The 18352-nt window shown below is 42.6% G+C and overlaps 2 protein-coding genes across 11 annotated transcripts in view; one reads left to right on the forward strand and one right to left on the reverse strand.

Annotated features, from left to right (window-relative positions):
* Window positions 1-6624, forward strand: part of axin1 (axin 1) — a 31517-nt gene extending 24893 nt beyond the window's left edge. For 7 of the 10 annotated variants that reach the window (XR_011603111.1, XR_011603117.1, XR_011603116.1 and 4 more), the window contains 3 exons: window positions 2946-3095; window positions 3441-4327; window positions 4398-6624. Coding sequence is in view for 3 of the 10 variants with exons in the window: in XM_070981650.1 (XP_070837751.1) it covers window positions 2946-3095; window positions 3441-3567 (277 nt within the window). In the remaining 7 variants the exon portion in view is untranslated. Of the gene's footprint in view, window positions 1-461; window positions 1402-2945; window positions 3096-3440 lie in introns of those variants that run through there. The other 3 variants (XM_070981650.1, XM_070981651.1, XM_070981652.1) reach the window with 2 other exon arrangements.
* A 2522-nt stretch (window positions 6625-9146) lies between these two features.
* On the reverse strand, window positions 9147-18176 carry galr2b (galanin receptor 2b). The gene is made up of 3 exons (XM_070981315.1): window positions 17978-18176; window positions 14708-15090; window positions 9147-11339 (listed from the first exon to the last, which is right to left on the reverse strand). The coding sequence occupies exons 2-3, from the start codon at window positions 15079-15081 to the stop codon at window positions 10577-10579; spliced, it is 1137 nt and encodes a 378-aa protein (XP_070837416.1). The 5' UTR covers window positions 15082-15090; window positions 17978-18176; the 3' UTR covers window positions 9147-10576.
* Window positions 18177-18352: the final 176 nt, after the last annotated feature.

The raw sequence follows: 18352 nt of genomic DNA on the forward strand, positions 1-18352 counted from the left end.
ACGATCTGTCCCTGAATTTGTTTTGATGTGGCATCTTGCCTAGTGTGCAGTAAGACTCAGCCAGCATCCACATACTCCTTATCATTTCAAGATGGCTGCTATTGCTTTATCTCTTGCATGTTAAGCCAGTGGAGGGTATTAAGTAGCAATAATATACAAATTGGTGTCCAGAAAATATGAGCTAATGGACTCGAGGGGGCATTTAGAACAGTGGTTAAACCATCGACCGGCCATCCAAGTGAGAAAAGACTATTTTCAGTCCATGGTATAAACCATTATCCCTCCATGTGACTTGATGGTAGAAAACATCAGATCCCTTGCTGCTTATTTCCCATGAAGACCAGAAACAGGATCACACAGGAAATAGAAGTGTTCTTACTGAGGAAGTATTGAGGAGAGGGTTGGCTTTTTGATGTTTTGTCAGAAATGTGTTTCTGTTTGATGTTCGACCGCCCTCACAGATGGTTTCTTAACAGAGGGAGGGGGGTTAGGGAACTGTGTAAGAGGTAGATGAAAGGCAGATTACGTGGCGCTGTCAGAGGGCGAAGCCTCCGGTCAGATATGTGAGGACTGGGGTTCAGGACTCGTGCCTGGATCACGATCGACTGAACCTTTCGGTGCCTCCGAAGCTGGAAAATGTGTGAAGGAGAGCTGAAAGATTGGGGAAAAATGAGGGATGTTTGTTGTGAAAGAACATGGCGCTGGTGTTTTGAGGTGCAATGTTCCATTTCACTGCTAAAGAGAATAAGATATGAAAGAGGGGCAGGCTGGGATGATAATTCAGGCTGAGTCATCCGTCAAGGCCACTCTCCACATTCACTCCGTTCACAGCAGACCACACTGCCTGTCAGCGTCGTGTTGGAATATTTTTTCTGTTTACTGCTTATGCCAGTAACATGTCCACAGTTTCAAAAGTTAGTCAAGTGCACTTCCATAAATCAGGCGCTTCTCGGGGTCCAGGCCTGACATGACAGTGTAAAGTGTAGCAGTATTTCCAAGCAGTACCAGCACTTAAAAAACACGATGTTTCACAGGGAAGCTCCGGAGTTTCTTTTTCCTGTGATTTCTAAGCGGTTTTATTAATTGTGTCTTGGGGAAATTCAAGTCAGACTGAATCTAAAGATATGTTTATTACATCTGATGGAGTTATGACCCAGATAAGGATTGCTGTTTCTGACGCAATTCCGGCAATCTGGTGCTAAGGGAGGCTTTTTAAGTGCCTTATTTGCCTCCATGAGCTGTTTGTCGCCACTGCAGCTAATCTGACTGTCTGTCATAATATCCTGTCATGTAACGCTGGCCACCCCCTGCGTGTTGGCACCTGTCTGAGGGCAGATTGATGTAATGCTGTGTAAATGTACACCCACAGTTCAGTGACATCACTCAGCTGCAAGGGCTTTTTTTTTTTTAATCTTTTCCAAATGTTGGTCTTAAAACAGTGTGTTAACCACGACACTGCTACATGTATATCTGAAACCTGTAGCAACCGGATCACTCTCAGGTCCGTTGTCGCTGCACATTCAAATGCTTTGCAGTGACAGAAACAGATGCAGTTATGTGGTAGTTCAAGTTACAAGATATGTTCAGCTAAAACCATCTGCGATCACGTATGATCTCACTGTGCATCATGGCACACCCAAAGGCTGCTGGTAAGATCATTTCAGAGCCTCTCCCTCTCAGAGGAAGTCATGAAAACTATAGAACACCCATTTACTGCCGGCCAGCTGACTGATAATGACCCATCAGCAGCAGACCTGTGCACAAGTATCTTTAAGCATATTTTCCACTTCCACGGGTGGTATTCAGCCCAGATATCTATGGGTTTGCCAGTATTTTCTCTTAAAGCAGAAGATAGCAAAAGTTTGTTTTGTTTCCCAGTTCAAAAGTGTACTTTTCACCAATACCTCCTGTTGACGCAGTGCTGGTCATTTTCCCTGTTTACCATGTGGTTTTTGTTGTCCGTCTCCAATCCCAATGCCCGAAAAGTAGACGTGTAAAACACAAATAAAACAAATGTGATAACTCACAAATCCTCTCTGACATATTCTCAATTTAAAACAGCACAAAGACAATATATTTAATGTTTCACCTCATCAGCTTCATTGATTTGTGTAAATGTATGTTTATTCTGAATCTGATGCAGCAACATGTTTCAAACAAGTTGGGACAGGAGCGACTTAAGACTGGGAAAGATGTGGAATGCTCCAAAAACACCTGTTTGGATCATTCCACAGGTAAACAGGTTGATTGGTAACAGGTGATAGCATCATGATTGGGTATGAAAGGGGCGTCCTGGAAAGGCTCAGTTGTTCACAAGTGAGGATGGAGCGAGGTTCACCACTTTGTGAACACATGACTGTAGAAAGGATGTTACTACATGAGTTAGTTTGCAAATGATTGTTCTCTTTTTTTTATTTACATTTTACACAGCCCCCCATCCTTTTCCAACAGAGGTTAAGCTGTTATCATGAGGCAGCGTCAGCGTTGTTTCCTCCAGAACTGATTATTGAAACAGTCTGCTTGTTGTCCGCCGGTCTGTTCTAATCTGAAACTCAGATATGTCCAGCTTGTTCAAAAGTCCGGTCAGTCAGCATGTGAAGCAGAAGACAAGGGGATGTCAGCTTTCTCCCCTCACTCGCTCTGTTAGTGCACGCATTGATCAGAAACCGGAAAGATGCAGAGCATACAATGACGTCACTCCTACACGTGTGCAGCACTTACTGTCACTAGACAATTTAACATGCTCATTCCACGTATTTCACTCGGTTATTTAGTCCTTTCATCTTTTTATTTGTTTTTTGTGCATCACTGAACATGTTCAGTATGAGCACGTTTGTAATCGTCATCCCCCCCCACGTCTTAGCGACCCATAGTCCACATGAACATGTCAATGATGGGAAAGTGTCAGGTTTTTCTGATGTTTTTTTTCTCTTTTCCACTTGCAGACATAAAGCCACTAAAAAGCAGCCATGTGAGAACATTACTGTGGCGTATTACTTCTGCGAGGAGCTGATACCGTACAGGACGTCTGTCAAAGGGCGGGTCGTCACACTGGGCCAGTTTAAAGAACTGCTAACGAAGAAAGGAAACTACAGGTGAATCTATGGTGCTTTTTATTTTCCAGGGACATGGAGATGCTAAAATTCACAGCTAAAATTCAGAATTTCTCTTTAATAATTAGCAAGCAGGGTTGCATCAACATTGTACTGTACCTCTACCTGGAGCCCTTAAAATGTTATTAGCGCTGTAGCCAGTTCAAAGAAATTGTCAGGTAGCTTGTGAAGATTTTTTGTTTCTGAAAACTTAATTTCTATCATTATTTAATTTTGGTTTCTGATGTTGTAACGATTAGATATCTCTTGTGTCACTGCAGGCCATAATGTAAGTAAATGTCACAGCTTCTGACCCTGAAAAGTTAACTTTGCTCTGTCCGTTTTCAGGTATTATTTCAAGAAGGTAAGCGACGAGTTTGACTGTGGGGTGGTGTTTGAAGAGGTACGTGAAGATGATGCTATCTTGCCCATCTTTGAGGAGAAGATTATCGGGAAAGTGGAGAAAATCGATTGAAGCCCGCATGTTGAAGATGAAAGAGTGGAAAGGCCGGCGCGCGATAGACCGAGGAGCGATTGGATGGTGAAGAGGAAGTGTTTTAGGACTGAAAGTGGAGGAGCGGAGAAGAAAGTGGTGCAGTAGAAGTGGATCTGGAGTTGAACAGCAGTCACAGCAGATGGCTTCTGACTTTGGAGGCTTGATAGCTCCGCCGCAGGGGCCGTGGACTCGAAGGAAAAAAGACCTCATTCACTTCTTTGGAGTGTAATGTAGCATTGTAAAGTTTACTAGATGAATGAAGAACAAAAGTGCTACTAAAGCTACATATTTTTGATATGATGTATCAGAAGGTGTCCTTTCTAAAGTAACCACACTTGTAATTTTTTATATGTATTGGTACCAGATGTGTACAGTTTGTGTTAAAAGATAACAAAATTTTATATCTATTTAAGTATTTAAAATGCTCATTTTCAATCCTATTGAAGCAGGAGTGTCGCCCCTGTTGAAGACGATCAAAATCCTTAATAGGGCTGCGTTTTGCTTGCTTTTGTCTCATTCATTTTAAGAGCCCTCTGGACTCTAATGTTTAGTGCTTTTAACACTTAACTTGCCAGTACTTTGTTCTGCCGCATTCAGTCGGGCTGCACTTTCATTGCATTATATACCACTGACCGTGTCAGCGTGGGCTGCAACATGAATTTCTACAGCTCCAAACATGAGCGACCAGAGAAATACAAATCCCTGTACAGTCTAATGCAGTCCAGCCCAGTGTCTCACGGTCAAGCTTTGAAGAAGATGACGGTCTGTTCCAAATCCAACAATGACCACAGAGTCATTATTTATTGTAGGGCTGTTTTATTGGGTTGCACTACTGCATAAAGCACAGGGTGTTGTGTTTTGCTGGTCATTCGCTGTGTGCTGCATGTAAACGTAGCTAATGGCTATGTTTATGTACGGTCTTCAACTTCATTGTTTTCAACCCAACCCAGTTAGAGTTTAAGAGAATTGCCTTTTGACTAACACAGTAGATGCAATAATACTGGAATAAAGATGTGATTGGAAACTGCAAGGTGAATATCTATGCAAGGTGGTTTAATCATTTATAAATAAATAAATGCATCGGGCATTTTTATTAATTAACCCGGTGAATAAGTAACATTAGAAAAATGTTTAAAATAACTGTAATCAACACATAAGAACAGTCAAGTTTTTAAAAGCCTGTTTGAATAAGTGTCCATTAATTTAATCCATTAGGCTGAAATTTGGTTTGATGCTAAAAAGGCTTTTCTAAAAATTGTACAGTTTTGGTGATTATTCCTGATTGTGGATGACTAATTTGATGTTTTTGAAATCAATCCCAATGAAAATTAGGCTCGTAATTACTCACAGGAGGCCAGTTTGGCACTTTTCTTTTGATTATTTGCAGTGAAACACTTCATTTTCTGGAGTGAAGTACTGCTTTCAGCATTAGAGGTTAGTGCCACTTATGGAATAGAAGAGCAGCTTGTAGACTTGCCCACTCGAGTTCATGCCTGCAGTGCAGAGAGGTCCTTGCACCTGTTCATCAGAGGTCATATCACAGTAAGAAGGCCGGTGACTGTCATCAGGATGCTTTCAAAATTTGCCGTGTTTGTACAGTGAAGGTCACATAACGGCATATTTAAGGACACTGTAAGTGCTCTCCCATGTAACAGCTCAGCGCAGAGGAGGGCTCAGCACTGCAAACACATTTTATTCCTGGAAGCTGATGAGGGCAAACGCACACTGAAATGTCCCGATTGTGTTTACATCAAGGTTTTTTTTCCCAGCTGCGACGTCCGTACGTGGTTATTTCTGTGATCCCGAGGCTTCAGAAACTTTTAATGAGCTGATCTCTAACCTGTAGCCTCCTCCAGCTCGTCACAGCTCCATCCTGTGCCTGGCAGGAATGAGTTCAGTGCAAACGATCTACTTTTGATAGATCACGTTACACCAAAGAGAAAACAGTAGATGGGAGGTACTGTAGGCTCTTGAATGACCCTTTCACGCTGATATCCCTCATGTTGTGGCAGCACTGGTTATTTGGTATCATGAAAACATTGACACTCTTGCATGAAAGGCCAGAATGTGTTTTTTGTTTGTTTTTTTTTGTTTTTGGGACAACATGTATATGATTGCAGTTTCCTGATGCATCTTTTTATGAACGTCAGATACGTCGTGAGGCTTGCGGGGCATTTAAATCTTATTACTGCAGCACTCACTGACAGGATCTCTCCTGCAGTTTCTATTTATTTTCTGCCCCTTCTTTTTGCCATTGTAATTGACCATTTTTGCACTGGAATAGCACAAATGAAAGTCATGATACAGTCAGCTGGAGAAGCTGCATGACATTAAGATTCAAGGCCACCATGTTTTTTTTTCCTGTACCTCATCATTGTGCTGGCATCCACAGTGAGGAATGTGCTACGATAAAAGCCTTTTTGTTATGTAATAACAGGCCGAAAGACAAGTGGACCTTGAAACCAGAGTGCTGTATCGCATGTGTCGCTGCATAGAAACCCAGCGTGAGGAATATCTGCTGGTTTTTGGTGCTGCCTTTTCTTTGACCCCTAACCTAAATCACTTTAATAAATTTAGCACGTTTGCCCCCAGTGGTGGTTTGTATGTTAAGTTATATATTTTTGAGTTCATGATCAAGTTAAATGCTGTGTGTTTTCTTGATTTTCATTGTTTGTTTCTTTGGAAATACAGAGTATCAGATCTGTTGTGATTCTTACTGTGAAAGCCCCCAAATTAAACTTCCCTTATTTAAGATCAATGAAATGTATATAATAAACATCAGAGTGCCTTTATTACTATGCTAATGATGTCTGCAGTGTGACTTTCAGACAGAAGTGGGGACATGAACACCAGGGACTTGCTTTATATTTTATTGTTTAGCCTTTTTTTTTCTTGTTTGTTTATGTAAATATGTACAATTTAAATTGCCATCAACCAGCAGCACATTCAGTACCCTGGACCTGTTTCTGTTCACTAACTAGCATGGTTACCATTTAAAGGTACCTGGACAATAAATTCATGCAATAAACCAGCGCTCGAGTCCTGAGTGTGCTTGAGAAAACCTTCATCGTCATTTGCCTCACGCAGACGCGAGTTAAAGGACCCGCAGAGGCCGAGCGTTCACAATGTGACAGATGACTTCTGTTTGCTTCCTAGTGAGTTTCATTTGCATTAATTACAAATGCAGCATCGGGTTCGTTTTGAAGTTGAGCAGAACTGCAGTGCCGCTCCGCAGACTGAAGAGGGCGCTCTTGTTTTACAGGTAATACTTGATGCTCTGTGTTCATGGGACAGAGGTTCCTCCACCAAAACCGTTCAGACAAGCACATCAGGTGATATGCAGGCAGCGAGCTGTGGCTCAGTGTGTACGCTGAATGTAAAAACACAAGTGAGGAGGTTTTCCTGTGAAATCCTCACTGAATAACCTGCACTGCCCTCCAATCACAAACACTGCTCCTCTCTCTCTCTGGCTGTTAACATATTGATTTAGAGTGAATAACAATTAGCAATTTCCTGCAGACATTGCGAGGAATTGTTCTGCTTTTACCTCGGCTCATCTACGCTTCCTGCTCGGGAGAGCTGTTCAACACGATGCGTGGAGCAATTAAGGCTGCACTGCTGCCATCGCCCATAATGTGTTATAGTTGTGCTTTCAACCCACAGGCTCATATTGGACTAATGATTGACGAGCCGGCTCATATTAGAACATAAATAGGCGCTCTTTGGGTAATATGAACATGCTGTTTAATCAATGCCTTAAAGCACCTTGTGGAGTAAATCAAAGACAACCTTTAATTAGAGTTTCCTTAAGTTAAATTGAAATCTCTGTGTACTGAAGTCTTCATAGCGTGTAGCTGCAGGTGATCTGACAATTACTCCGCAGCTCTCAAAGACACTGTGTGCTGCCTGCTGTTTCTTAATGTTCCTGGTGATGAGCTCTCTCTGCGACATGCTGACCTGCCTGTAAACAGCTTTGGTCTCACTCAGCTCTTCCTCTGACTCAAAGGGCTGCGGGTTAGTAACCTCAGTCCACGAGGCGAGGCGGCTCGGTTGTACAGGGCCTGTGCGCTTTTCGCTCTGCGGTAGATTTACTGGTTTTAAGCAATATGAGCAACAAGGACAAGATATTCACATCATAGTTTTTGAGTAAAATCAGGTCAGATTCCTGGAACAAATGTCACGATTAACAGAAAACATAAGAAGGCGAAACTGGAACAAGTTGTGTTGGATTCTGTATGATGGCGTGTCGATGAAATGTGTGCTGTGTCATCAGAGCGAGGTGAAGCACACAGAAAATGTCAGCTATTGATTCTCACTCAGTGTGCGGATGTACTTGATATCAGGTACTTTACTCTGATGGTCAGTGATCGCCTCAGATATTATGTCATTGATTTGGAGAGAAACATAATTGTGTTTTAAATACTCATACTATGAATAGTCATCCCACCCAGATCTGAGATTTATGTATCTTCGGTAATATGACTATTTGATAAAGTCAGACCTAATTATGGTAAATAATGCTCTCTTCTCACTGCAGCACCATCCTCTTAACATTTTGGTTAAAAGTTTTTATGTCATGATTAAAGAAAGTGCTGATGCATGTAAAGCCAGATGAAAATCACCCTTTGAAGATAAGCAGTGTCCCCAAAACTCAGCTGCTTTTACAGAATGATTTCACACCAACATGAACCTTTAACAAATTACAGGATGGTTTCCAGAGCAACTGCAGCACCGACGCAGACTCTGTCAAGGCTGTAGGTGACATAGATTTCCTACAGTCACCTCTAACCTTACAGGCTTAAGTTCTGCAGCTGATCACACGAGGCATCAAAATACACACAGAGAACACACACTCCTAACCGCACTTTGTAGAAACACATTCAGTGTCGATGTGTAAGACGTGTGTTTTAAAAGCTGTGTTCCCTCAGCAGCAGTTCATCCAACGTCTCTGATAATGGAGATGCTGTTGGTGTGGGTTTATGCGCCTCTCCAGATCAAGCACCCATCATTGCCTGGCCGAGCATGCTGCTAAATAAATGGATTTAACAGGATGCAGAACGTAGTACATGCTGTGTTTGTCGGCAGTAGGCAGATCCAGATACAGCCCCAGACTTCGCTTGTATGTGTGGTAAGCGTTCTGGCACAAATTGGCTGCTGTACATCACCCAGGTGGATGCTACATGTTGATGACAGATAGATTAGGTTGATATTCTCTAGTAGCGTTCAAACTAAAAATATTTGTGAGCTAACTCAGTTTACGTTTGCTGAAATCTCAGTTTGTGTGTCCTGTGGTGTCGTGATGCTCAAGCAAGTGGAGCTACGGGGTGAAAATGCTTTTAAATTACTTTTATTAAAAGTTAATGGGTCATTTTTGTTGATTTAAAAGAGAGCATTAACGGCAGGGCCAAGAAATCCAGTGTGGCTCAGTGTGAGGTCGTGTCAAAGGGACATCTTTTCACCTGTTGGGACAGGTGTTGATGCAGGAGTTAAATATAATTTATTTTATTTTATTCCCTCAATGCCCATTTTGAATCGGAATAAAACCTCTGCTAAAATCTCACAGCAGAAAATATTTTATTAAGCAAGTGTTTTAAGCACATTGCGTTCTAAAACATTTTGATAAGTATCTATTTAAATATATATATATATTCTTAAAATCTACAGGCTGTTACATTTGAAAAGTACATGACGAAATGGAACAGGGAGTATATACCACAGACACAAAGGGCAAAATCACAGACTGGAGGAAAATTGGTCAGTGCAAAAGGAGAATGCTCTGTCTGGAAATTATTCTCTGATGAAGAAAATTGCATCTTACACAATCTGAACAGAACACAACTAAGAGGCAAACAGATTTTTTCTTTTCACGGCTCTGAGGTAGGACACAAGCTTACAGCAAAACACAGAGAGAGAGAGCGAGGATCTGGTTTCATCTGGGAAAAGAAACTGAACGAACCATGTTCACAGCTTTCCGAAGTTTGGAATACACGAAATACACACATCTCAAAATACACAACTCATAAATGCTGAAGTGCACTCATTGATAAACATATTAATTTAAATACATAATATCTTACACCGAAGAGAAACATGCCATGAATACAATCATTGCAAAATACAAGAAAAGCAAGAACATGTCTTCTCCAGAGGTCCAGAAAGAAGAGCTGTTTGTTTTTCATCAAGAAAACATCACATGTTTCTCGAGTCCAGTTAAAAATTTGAGATTTTGAATGCTGGTATGAAACTGAAATATAACTGAATATCATGTTTGCACACATTTTCAGATCTTTTTTAATGTTATAACATAGATAATTCAAATATACCAGTAATATCTTGACAAGACAGAAGAGCATCTGCATGCAACCTTCATAAAAGACTTTCCAAACTAGTCGAGAGGGTTCAATCAGACTTTGAGTTTGACAGCTGTAGTTGAGACCCTGCGGTGGTGTGTTCACTGTCACAGGACGGACCGCTCTGCAGAGGAAAGCCTGTCCTTCAGACTTCACGAGCAGGACAGTGACCTTAAACCTGCATCAAAGCCTGTTTGAAGAGCAAGCAGTGCTGACTCGCTTGAATTTCCCCCCACAGTCGCAGACCTTTGAACGTCTTTGGGACAAATTGAAAAACATATGAGACACATTCTGTGCTGCTCTTGAGAAGTGCTGCAATAATGTAGATTTTCAAATGCTGAAAAAACGTGAATAAATAGAGGTGCAAGCCATGGTTAAGGCAAACGGTGGAAACAGGAAATACTGAGACTCTTTCCCTTTCAGTAGATACAAACCTTTCTGTTTATCTGTTAGAGGAACATTAAGAAACGCAGCTTCTGACAAAAGGTAAATGACGGCACGCATGAATCCTTTCATCTCCTCTCTGGTTTGCCACCAAAAGTGTGAATATTATGATGAAATTGCACGTTTTTTTTTTAATATTAGCTGCAATGTCTTTCGCATAAGGCAATCTTTACTCAGCAGAGCTGAATCACTTGTCAAGTCTGTCGCTGAAAGGGCAGATTCAGCGTCACCGTGGCCTCTCTTGGCTCTGCGATCGGCCTGTTAATCATTTCACATTCGTTCTGTCGTACGTTCTCCTCGTTCATCTGCGACACCTCTGTGGAGCCTGCTTCGAACCCGGGCACAGTGTTGGCCACGTGGACCACATGAACCTTATTTCTCCCATTTTTACTGAGGATGCAGCTGAACACTTTCTTGAAGCCTTTGCGAAAGTGCTTGGACACCAGAGCGTACACGATGGGGTTGACGCAAGAGTTGGCGTAGGCCATGCAGTGAGAGAGGAGCCTGAAGGCATACGTGGTCTGATTGAAGGGGAAGTCTCCGTACAGGTAGCACAAGATCACCACGTGGTACGGCAGCCAGCATATGCAGAAAAGAACAGTGACAATGATGATCATTTTGGTGACTTTGCGCTTGGCCCTCTTGGATTCTGACATGCCGTCCAGAGGGTCGACGGCGGTCCACAGATACTTGATGGTCCGAGTGTAGGAGAGGCTCACAATGAGCACGGGGATGACGTAGCCGAACAGGAAGGTGCACGTGTCCAGCACCTTCCGGTTCTGCTCCTCCCAGCCGGGGATGCACACCGTGCTGTTGGCGTAGTCGATCAGGTCGTAGTAGCTGAGATAAGGACCCGCGAAGACCAGAGAAAGACCCCAGATGATCACCATGGCGACCACTGCGTTACACGGGGTCCGTAGCTCTCTGGAACGCAGCGGGTAACGAATGGCCAGATACCTACAAAGAGACAAAACAATACTCTCACAACACGATAACTGTTAGACATCCTTAATCATTTTACCATGGATTTAATCTCAGATACACAGAGCACTGAATGAGCGAAGAGGAAATGAAACTTCACCAACAATTTGATCACATGAAGGGAAAATCCACCAGGGCCACCTCCACAGTCACTGCTACGGGCGTCACGGCTATTTGTGGGCTTATTGAATAAAAACGCCTCAGGGAAATGTGTTAAACAGAAAGGTTTGGAGGGATGTGAGCCATGATCTTGCATGTACCGCTTGGTAAAACCATGACAACTGCACAGAACATGACTGTGCCTCGTGGTGAGCTTTTGCTGTTGCTGAGCAGGAAGGCAATACGGGCGCAAATCCCAGCGCGCATCACATGCTATCAGGAGGAGACAGCCTGAGGTTTTTATAGCACCACTCACTTTCAAGGTGCAGGTTGTTTATTTCTCAGGGTTGTATAACGAAATGCTAGCTGTAGCGCCGTTATGCTACTCGCAAAACAACACTTGCATAGATGGATTAATAAATAATAAGTCCTAAAAATCTATTTTTAATGATGGAGTGCAGAGGAGCCTCACAGCCTGAGAACAGACACCACACTGCTTGTCACATGGTATTGCAGAAGTTATTGCCTCCTCACCGCCTGTGTTTTTCTTTTTTTTTGTCTTTGAACATGTTCTCACCGTATTCAGTATGCTGCTTTATAAGATAACGTTCTCTGAGGGAGAGGGTGTATTTGAGGTTTTGCAGGCCTTTTTGCCAAAGGCAGGGATTCTGGGTAAAGCTGCAAATCCGTGTCCTCCACGTTTGCGTTTACAAGACACTTCACCTGGCTCTCCACAACGAGAAGGAGCTGCCACTCCGGTCTTTGAACCCTCACTGAAATGAGGTTCAAGACACTCGAGTTGCACATGAAAGGAAAAAGCAGATTCCTTGAACCTACTTGTCACATATGGAGGCTCAGCGGCATGGACGACTGCGAGGACTCAAACATTGCATGCTTGAGTGCTTGGGTAATTTCCAAAAAAAAAAAAAAGCCTGTTAATGTCTGAGACGATTTTTGTGTTTTTGCTCAGATTCTAAATGATGTTTTGCTGAATCAGAAACCAAAAAGGGATAGTCGGGTATAGACAGTGGATGGATGGATGGATCCCCGACTTCCCAAAGTACTGCCCAACCCAGACCTCAAATAGATAACAGATAAACAGGATTGCACGAACAACTCCCTCCTCCACCACATCCTCTGAAATTCCAGATTAGGAGCAGCAATGCCAAGTAGTTTTATTTAATATGGAATCATACTCAGGTTGGATATTTCTCTGGTTATAAAATCACAGTAAATGAAAACGTGTGGGCAGCACTCTGCAGCAGCAAAGACTTTGGATTAAAAGACCCTGTGAGTGTGTGTGTTAGCTGCTCATTGAGGCTGAACTGGGATTTAATTCCTGCTGGGGACTCCTGGTCTGAATTGTAACTGCTGCTTTTTTTCACTTGTTACACAGGAACTGAGGAGGAAAAGCAGCAGAAATTCATTAACCTCCCAACTCTGCTCCTTTCCGGGCTGTGCAGGAAGCGTCTGGCTGGCAAGATGAAAAATCTATTGAATCCTCTAAAGTGTAAACAGAACCAGTGTGAGCAGAGGCTGTCTGCTGCAGAGGGCAGCTGCACACACACTCTGTCCATATTGACTGAGCTGACAGTGTTGCACAACAACTATAATGATAGATTAGAGGGGGGACCTGATTTACAGCCAGGGATAATGAACTAGCTCTCTTAAGATATTCAATTACACATTCATGCCCGTGATGTTACCAGACTTGTTTTTATCTTCAGGTTAGAAAAACACATCAGTGATTAATTAAATGCACCTTACTGTGACACTACGTGGTAAAGCAGCAAATGAAGGAATTCGTAGCAGCTTGAATAAAAGCTTTTTACAGCCGCCCCTTCATGGTTTTTTCAGCCTTGATTCGCTGCTGTCTTATAAAACCTGTTTGTACTAAGATGTAAATATGATTTCCATTAACAAACGCTGAGGATGCTTGCAAGGTTTCACACTATAATTCGGATGCAAAACATGTAGCAATGCATGATGCATTGATTCATGATGAATGAATCCTGTTAGTCACTATTAAGAGAAGCACAAAGAAACTGTGAATTAGCACTCAATGATTGAACATATGTTGAGTATTAATGAATCACATATACTGATTTGCTAAAAGTGATACATCCTGCTCTATAATGAAACCATCATAACTTATGTATTGCTGCAGCATTTCTCTCAGTACGTTTTTTTTCTGTGCTCATTATAAAGTGTTGGCCTTGCAGGTCAGAGCAGCAGCTGCGCTCCATTCGACGCTGTGTGTCCACTTGAATATCAGCTGGATTCCTTCATGGCACAAAACAGCAGGGAAGTGACATTCCTGCAGTGCAAACAAAGCTCTCAGACCTCTTCAGTTACTAGTCTGTGTGCTCAGTGGAGCACGCAAATCCTAGGATCACTTATTCAAAGCCTTAATAAATTCACTCAAATTGATAATGTGTGTCCTTGCATGACTAAATCTTTCATGCATTTGTTCTCTTTTGCTTCTGTTGTGGAGGCAGTAAATAAAAGGCAGTTTTTATGCATCAAAAGACGTCTGCATCAAAGTGTTAACTCTCTCCACTTTGAAGCCATAATACAATACTGTGCTCAACAGCCAATCCATATATCTACGTTGGCGTTTCAAACAAAAAATACATTTTGAGGGTGTTGAGAAGATGAATGGAAATAAAGGTCATGACTACAGCTGAAGGACTAAATGAAGCGATTTGACAGGGCAATGCAATATTAGTTAAATGGGGAAAAAAATTTTAATTTGAGGGAAGGAATCAACAAAAGAGGAATTAGCGACTCGAGAAAGTCAATTCTGTTAATCAATGAATAGTTTATGTCATTTATGAGGTAAAAATGAAAACATTGCTTGCTTCCAGCTTCTCAAATGTGAGTATTTGCTGTTTTATATCAGTGTAAACTGCATACGTTTGGAGTGTGGTCCAACAAAACAATCATGAAAAAATAATTGACAGAATAATAACTGCTGTGGTCGCAGCCCTAATAACAACAGCCTCTTGCAACAGGAAGAAAAATGCTTTATGGGCATTACAGCCTTCATTTCGCTAACAAGCATCCAACGTTGTCTCATTTAATTACAATAATTATTTCAAGGTCATTTGAAAATTGTACATGGATGTTTCAAATACCACATAAGGGCCTGGTGGGTGGCTGGAAATTAGCACTTGCTGTGTTGTATAATATGTTGCGTTGTGTTTATGTGCACAATTAAATAATTCCTCTAATGATGAAAATACCTGTCAACAGAGACGGCGGCGAGCGTGAAGCTGCTGGCGTACATGGTGAGGTTGATGAAGAAGTGGACCACTTTGCACATGAAGGAGCCGAACACCCAGCCCTCCAGAGAGTAGATGGTGGCTTGGAACGGGACGCAGAAGATGATGAAGAAGAAGTCGGCCACGCTCAGGTTGAGTATGAACAGGTTGGTGGTGTTGTATCCCACCTGGCCGCTCCGCAGGAGCACAGCGAGCACCAGGCTGTTGCCGATGGTGCCCAGCAGGAAGATGAGGGAGAAGACCACCGACACGATCACGCTGGTGGGGTTCAGCTGGTAGCTTTCAGACACATTCACCTGGCCTCCTGGCTTGCTGAAATCCTCGAAGTCAGACATTTTGCAAGTCTGAAATAGCAGAGGAGAGAAGATGCACATGTCAAGCAAATCCTAATCGCTCTCCTGGAGCTTTTTGCCTGTTTTACGGTGTCTCCTCTTGTGCAATTGCATTTCCCAATCCAGTATCATCCACTTCTCTTAAAGCCAGGGTTCATGCACTGATGGTCAGTATTGATAGGATGACAAAGGAGCCCCCTCAGAGGGGGTTTAATGATGAGTTAGTCTCTGCAACTTTTGAAATTGCTCTAAGAAAAGTTGACAAGGCTGCACGCACCAGAAGATTTCTTTATCCAATTAATCCCCAGTTGAGTCACGTCACACGTTAGTAAGACAAGAATTAGAGGCTGCTTTTAATTGGCTGGTGATGTCTTGTCAGACGTGTCCAGTGAATATTTTCACTGTTTAATCAAGATTGCCATGCAGCGTATCTCCAGATTTAAGTTTCAATTTCTATGCAGGAATAATGGTGATACTAAATAAATCTTTTTTTTTTTAAAAAAAAAAAAAGGTTATCACAGTGAGGAAGAGGGTCACTTTTAAATTTTAATACTTTGCTGGCAATTAATCTTGTGAGACACTGCAGCAATTTATTGGCTTCATATATGACATGGAAGGTTTTCAGGTAAGTGCGTTGAGCCACTCACAGAGGGTATTTCAGCCCCTCTTCTCTCTCAGGTAATTGTCTTAAACCCAGAGCTGTCTGAGTGCTGTCAACTGTCAGAGTTAAGAGCAGAAGTCCATCGCATCCGGGGGGTGGGGGGGTGGGGGGCACCTGTCCTTTCCGCCAAGAACACACCGTTTGTTCATGGTGGGCAGTGGTTTATCTCTGCCCATTTCTAACCGGCAATAATGTCATGTGACAGCTTCTGACGTGTTGGTAAAATGACGTCTCCAGTGACGCCAGTGTGCACTCACAAGCTTTTTTGAGGAGCAAAATTGGGGCTTGATGGTGAAGTCTGAGTCACAGTGAAGAGAGACACACACAAGCTTGATGACTTCAAATGCTTAATCGAAAACGTCAGAGAGTTCAATCCTGGATAGAGTACATGAAATGAGCAGCAGAGACTGCAAATCCTGTGCTCTTGGTTATGTTCCTTGGAATTTAAGTGTTCAGTGCTTGAACCATTTAGTAGTCATCAACCGGATAAAAATGACTCCTGCACTTAGCCGCCATTCAAAAGACTCGAGGTTTAAAGATTACTTGACGTTATCAGGCCTCTGTAATTCATCCTTCCAACTGCCATCCAGAAGCTTTGGAGTACCAAACGTAATGAAGGGATGCTGAAGCAGATGCACCATATGTGGTTCAAGTCTTTAATCAGCTCCTCGTGCTTCAACGATGGCCTGCATTTAGAAGTAGTGCTTTTGTTGTGGCCTTTTTGTATAAAAAAACAAACCCGAACCAAGCGGCAAACCACAGATTTTCATCCCATTCTGTTATCTTCCTGATTACTGCCACAGAATCTGTGCTGTGCTTGCAATTTCCAGCCATGACAGGGACAGAAAAAGAGGAAACAACCCACATACAGGATAACGCCACGCTATGCCAAGCTCAGCTTCAAGCATCACAAGCATTTTGAGAGTAAAGAGAAGAAGAAAAAAGGATTCCTCATGGAATCACCCTAAAGCAAGAGAGCAGCTTGATCTGAAAGAGCATGAATTGATGTTACTAATTAATACTGTACGTTTATGACAGCACAAATCTGTAAATAATAAAATTCATGGAGCTCAAATAATATCGCAGCACTGAGAAGCTCAGACTGCAACAAAGCAACTTGTAGACGGACAGATTTTATTTTGGCTGTTGATGAAGAAACCAATCACAGATCGGTGAAAATTACATTTCTGTAAGTACAGACCATTAAAAAGTGAAATGTTGTGCCATTATCTTAAGTCGTCCTGAGGCTTTTTTTTTTAACTTCCATGCCTCAAATCTCAGCAATAACCTGCTTACAATGAATTATTAAATGTTATTAAACTTTCAACATCCTCAGAGCGTAAACTCTGCTCCCAGTCTCGCTGCATAATCCGAATCGTGACTGAGGATGAAACGAAGAGGATGCTGATCACAGACAAATGACACTCTAAAGAGGATATAGAAGGAATATATTCTTATTAGCCTGATAAAGAGGCAGCATCAGAGCATCGACTGCTCGATGCTGCAGAGGAATTTTCTTCCGAGCCCATGCTTGACTTCAGCAGCCTCTTTCATGGTCTGGCTGATTCCCTTTCCTTCTCACCAGAGAAAACAATCTGGACTGATATTAAATTTCCGACTGCAGTGGAATATCAGGGCAAAGGCTCCAGCCAGCGCAGAGCGTGTGCAAGAGTCTCAGGAGGGATCAGAGACGGGAGGGATAGACATACAGAAGCTTTAGGAGCCGTTAATAGAGCGTGTTGGACCTGACAGGCTGTGGAATTTGCAGACTTTGGCTGAGCTCAGTGTGACAGATGTGACGGTGTAATTCAGATTCTTTGCAACAATGAGTAACGAAAACAGCAGAGCCAGAGAGGAGGAAGACGAGGAGGAGGAGGGTGGTGGGGATGCAGCGCAGGCTAAACAAGACTGTGGGAAAATATCTTCATTTTGACAGGAGAGAAAAAAACCATGAGCAGACAACAGATTGCATCACCATGCTTTGTATCTTTATCAATAAGCAGCAGAGCTAGAACTAAATATGCGATCTCAAATCTTCCTCTGATGAAGGTAACAGCCAAACTTTTGATATCAGCTGAGCAGCTTTAACATTTCTGCGTCTGCCAGTGAAATGTTTAGAAAGAAAATGCTGACTGTGATCATGAATCTGAATTGTTAATGTGCTGTAGATCCTTTTCAACATGTCTATTTGCATGCAAACAGCAGAATCAGCATGCAGATGCAGTGCGATAGACCTACCCGGCTGATCTGATGATGGCTGGGCAGAATCCAAAGCAGCAGCGCTCGGCTCAGATTAAGAACAACGCTGCCGGCAGACCTGCTCTGTTAAGATGCTCATACTCTTTACACTGAAGCCTCTCTTCTCCCACTGTACATCGCTATCTGCCCGTGTTGCTGGCATCTTACTCTTCCTCCGCCCCCCCCAGCCAACAGCCCCCTTCTCCACCCCATCCCCTCTCCCCACAGTGAGGACTCCTCCTCCACATTCACTTTAATGTTCACACTTCACTGCAGACAAGGATTGCAGAGCGAAGGTATGGAAGGAGGCTGCGGTGCTTGGCAATCTGTTCACAATCAGTGCATAATCAGGAGGTTCCCTGACAAATTCAAGCA

Source organism: Chaetodon trifascialis, chromosome 15, assembly GCF_039877785.1.
Source record: "Chaetodon trifascialis isolate fChaTrf1 chromosome 15, fChaTrf1.hap1, whole genome shotgun sequence".
Lineage (NCBI taxonomy): Eukaryota > Metazoa > Chordata > Actinopteri > Chaetodontiformes > Chaetodontidae > Chaetodon > Chaetodon trifascialis.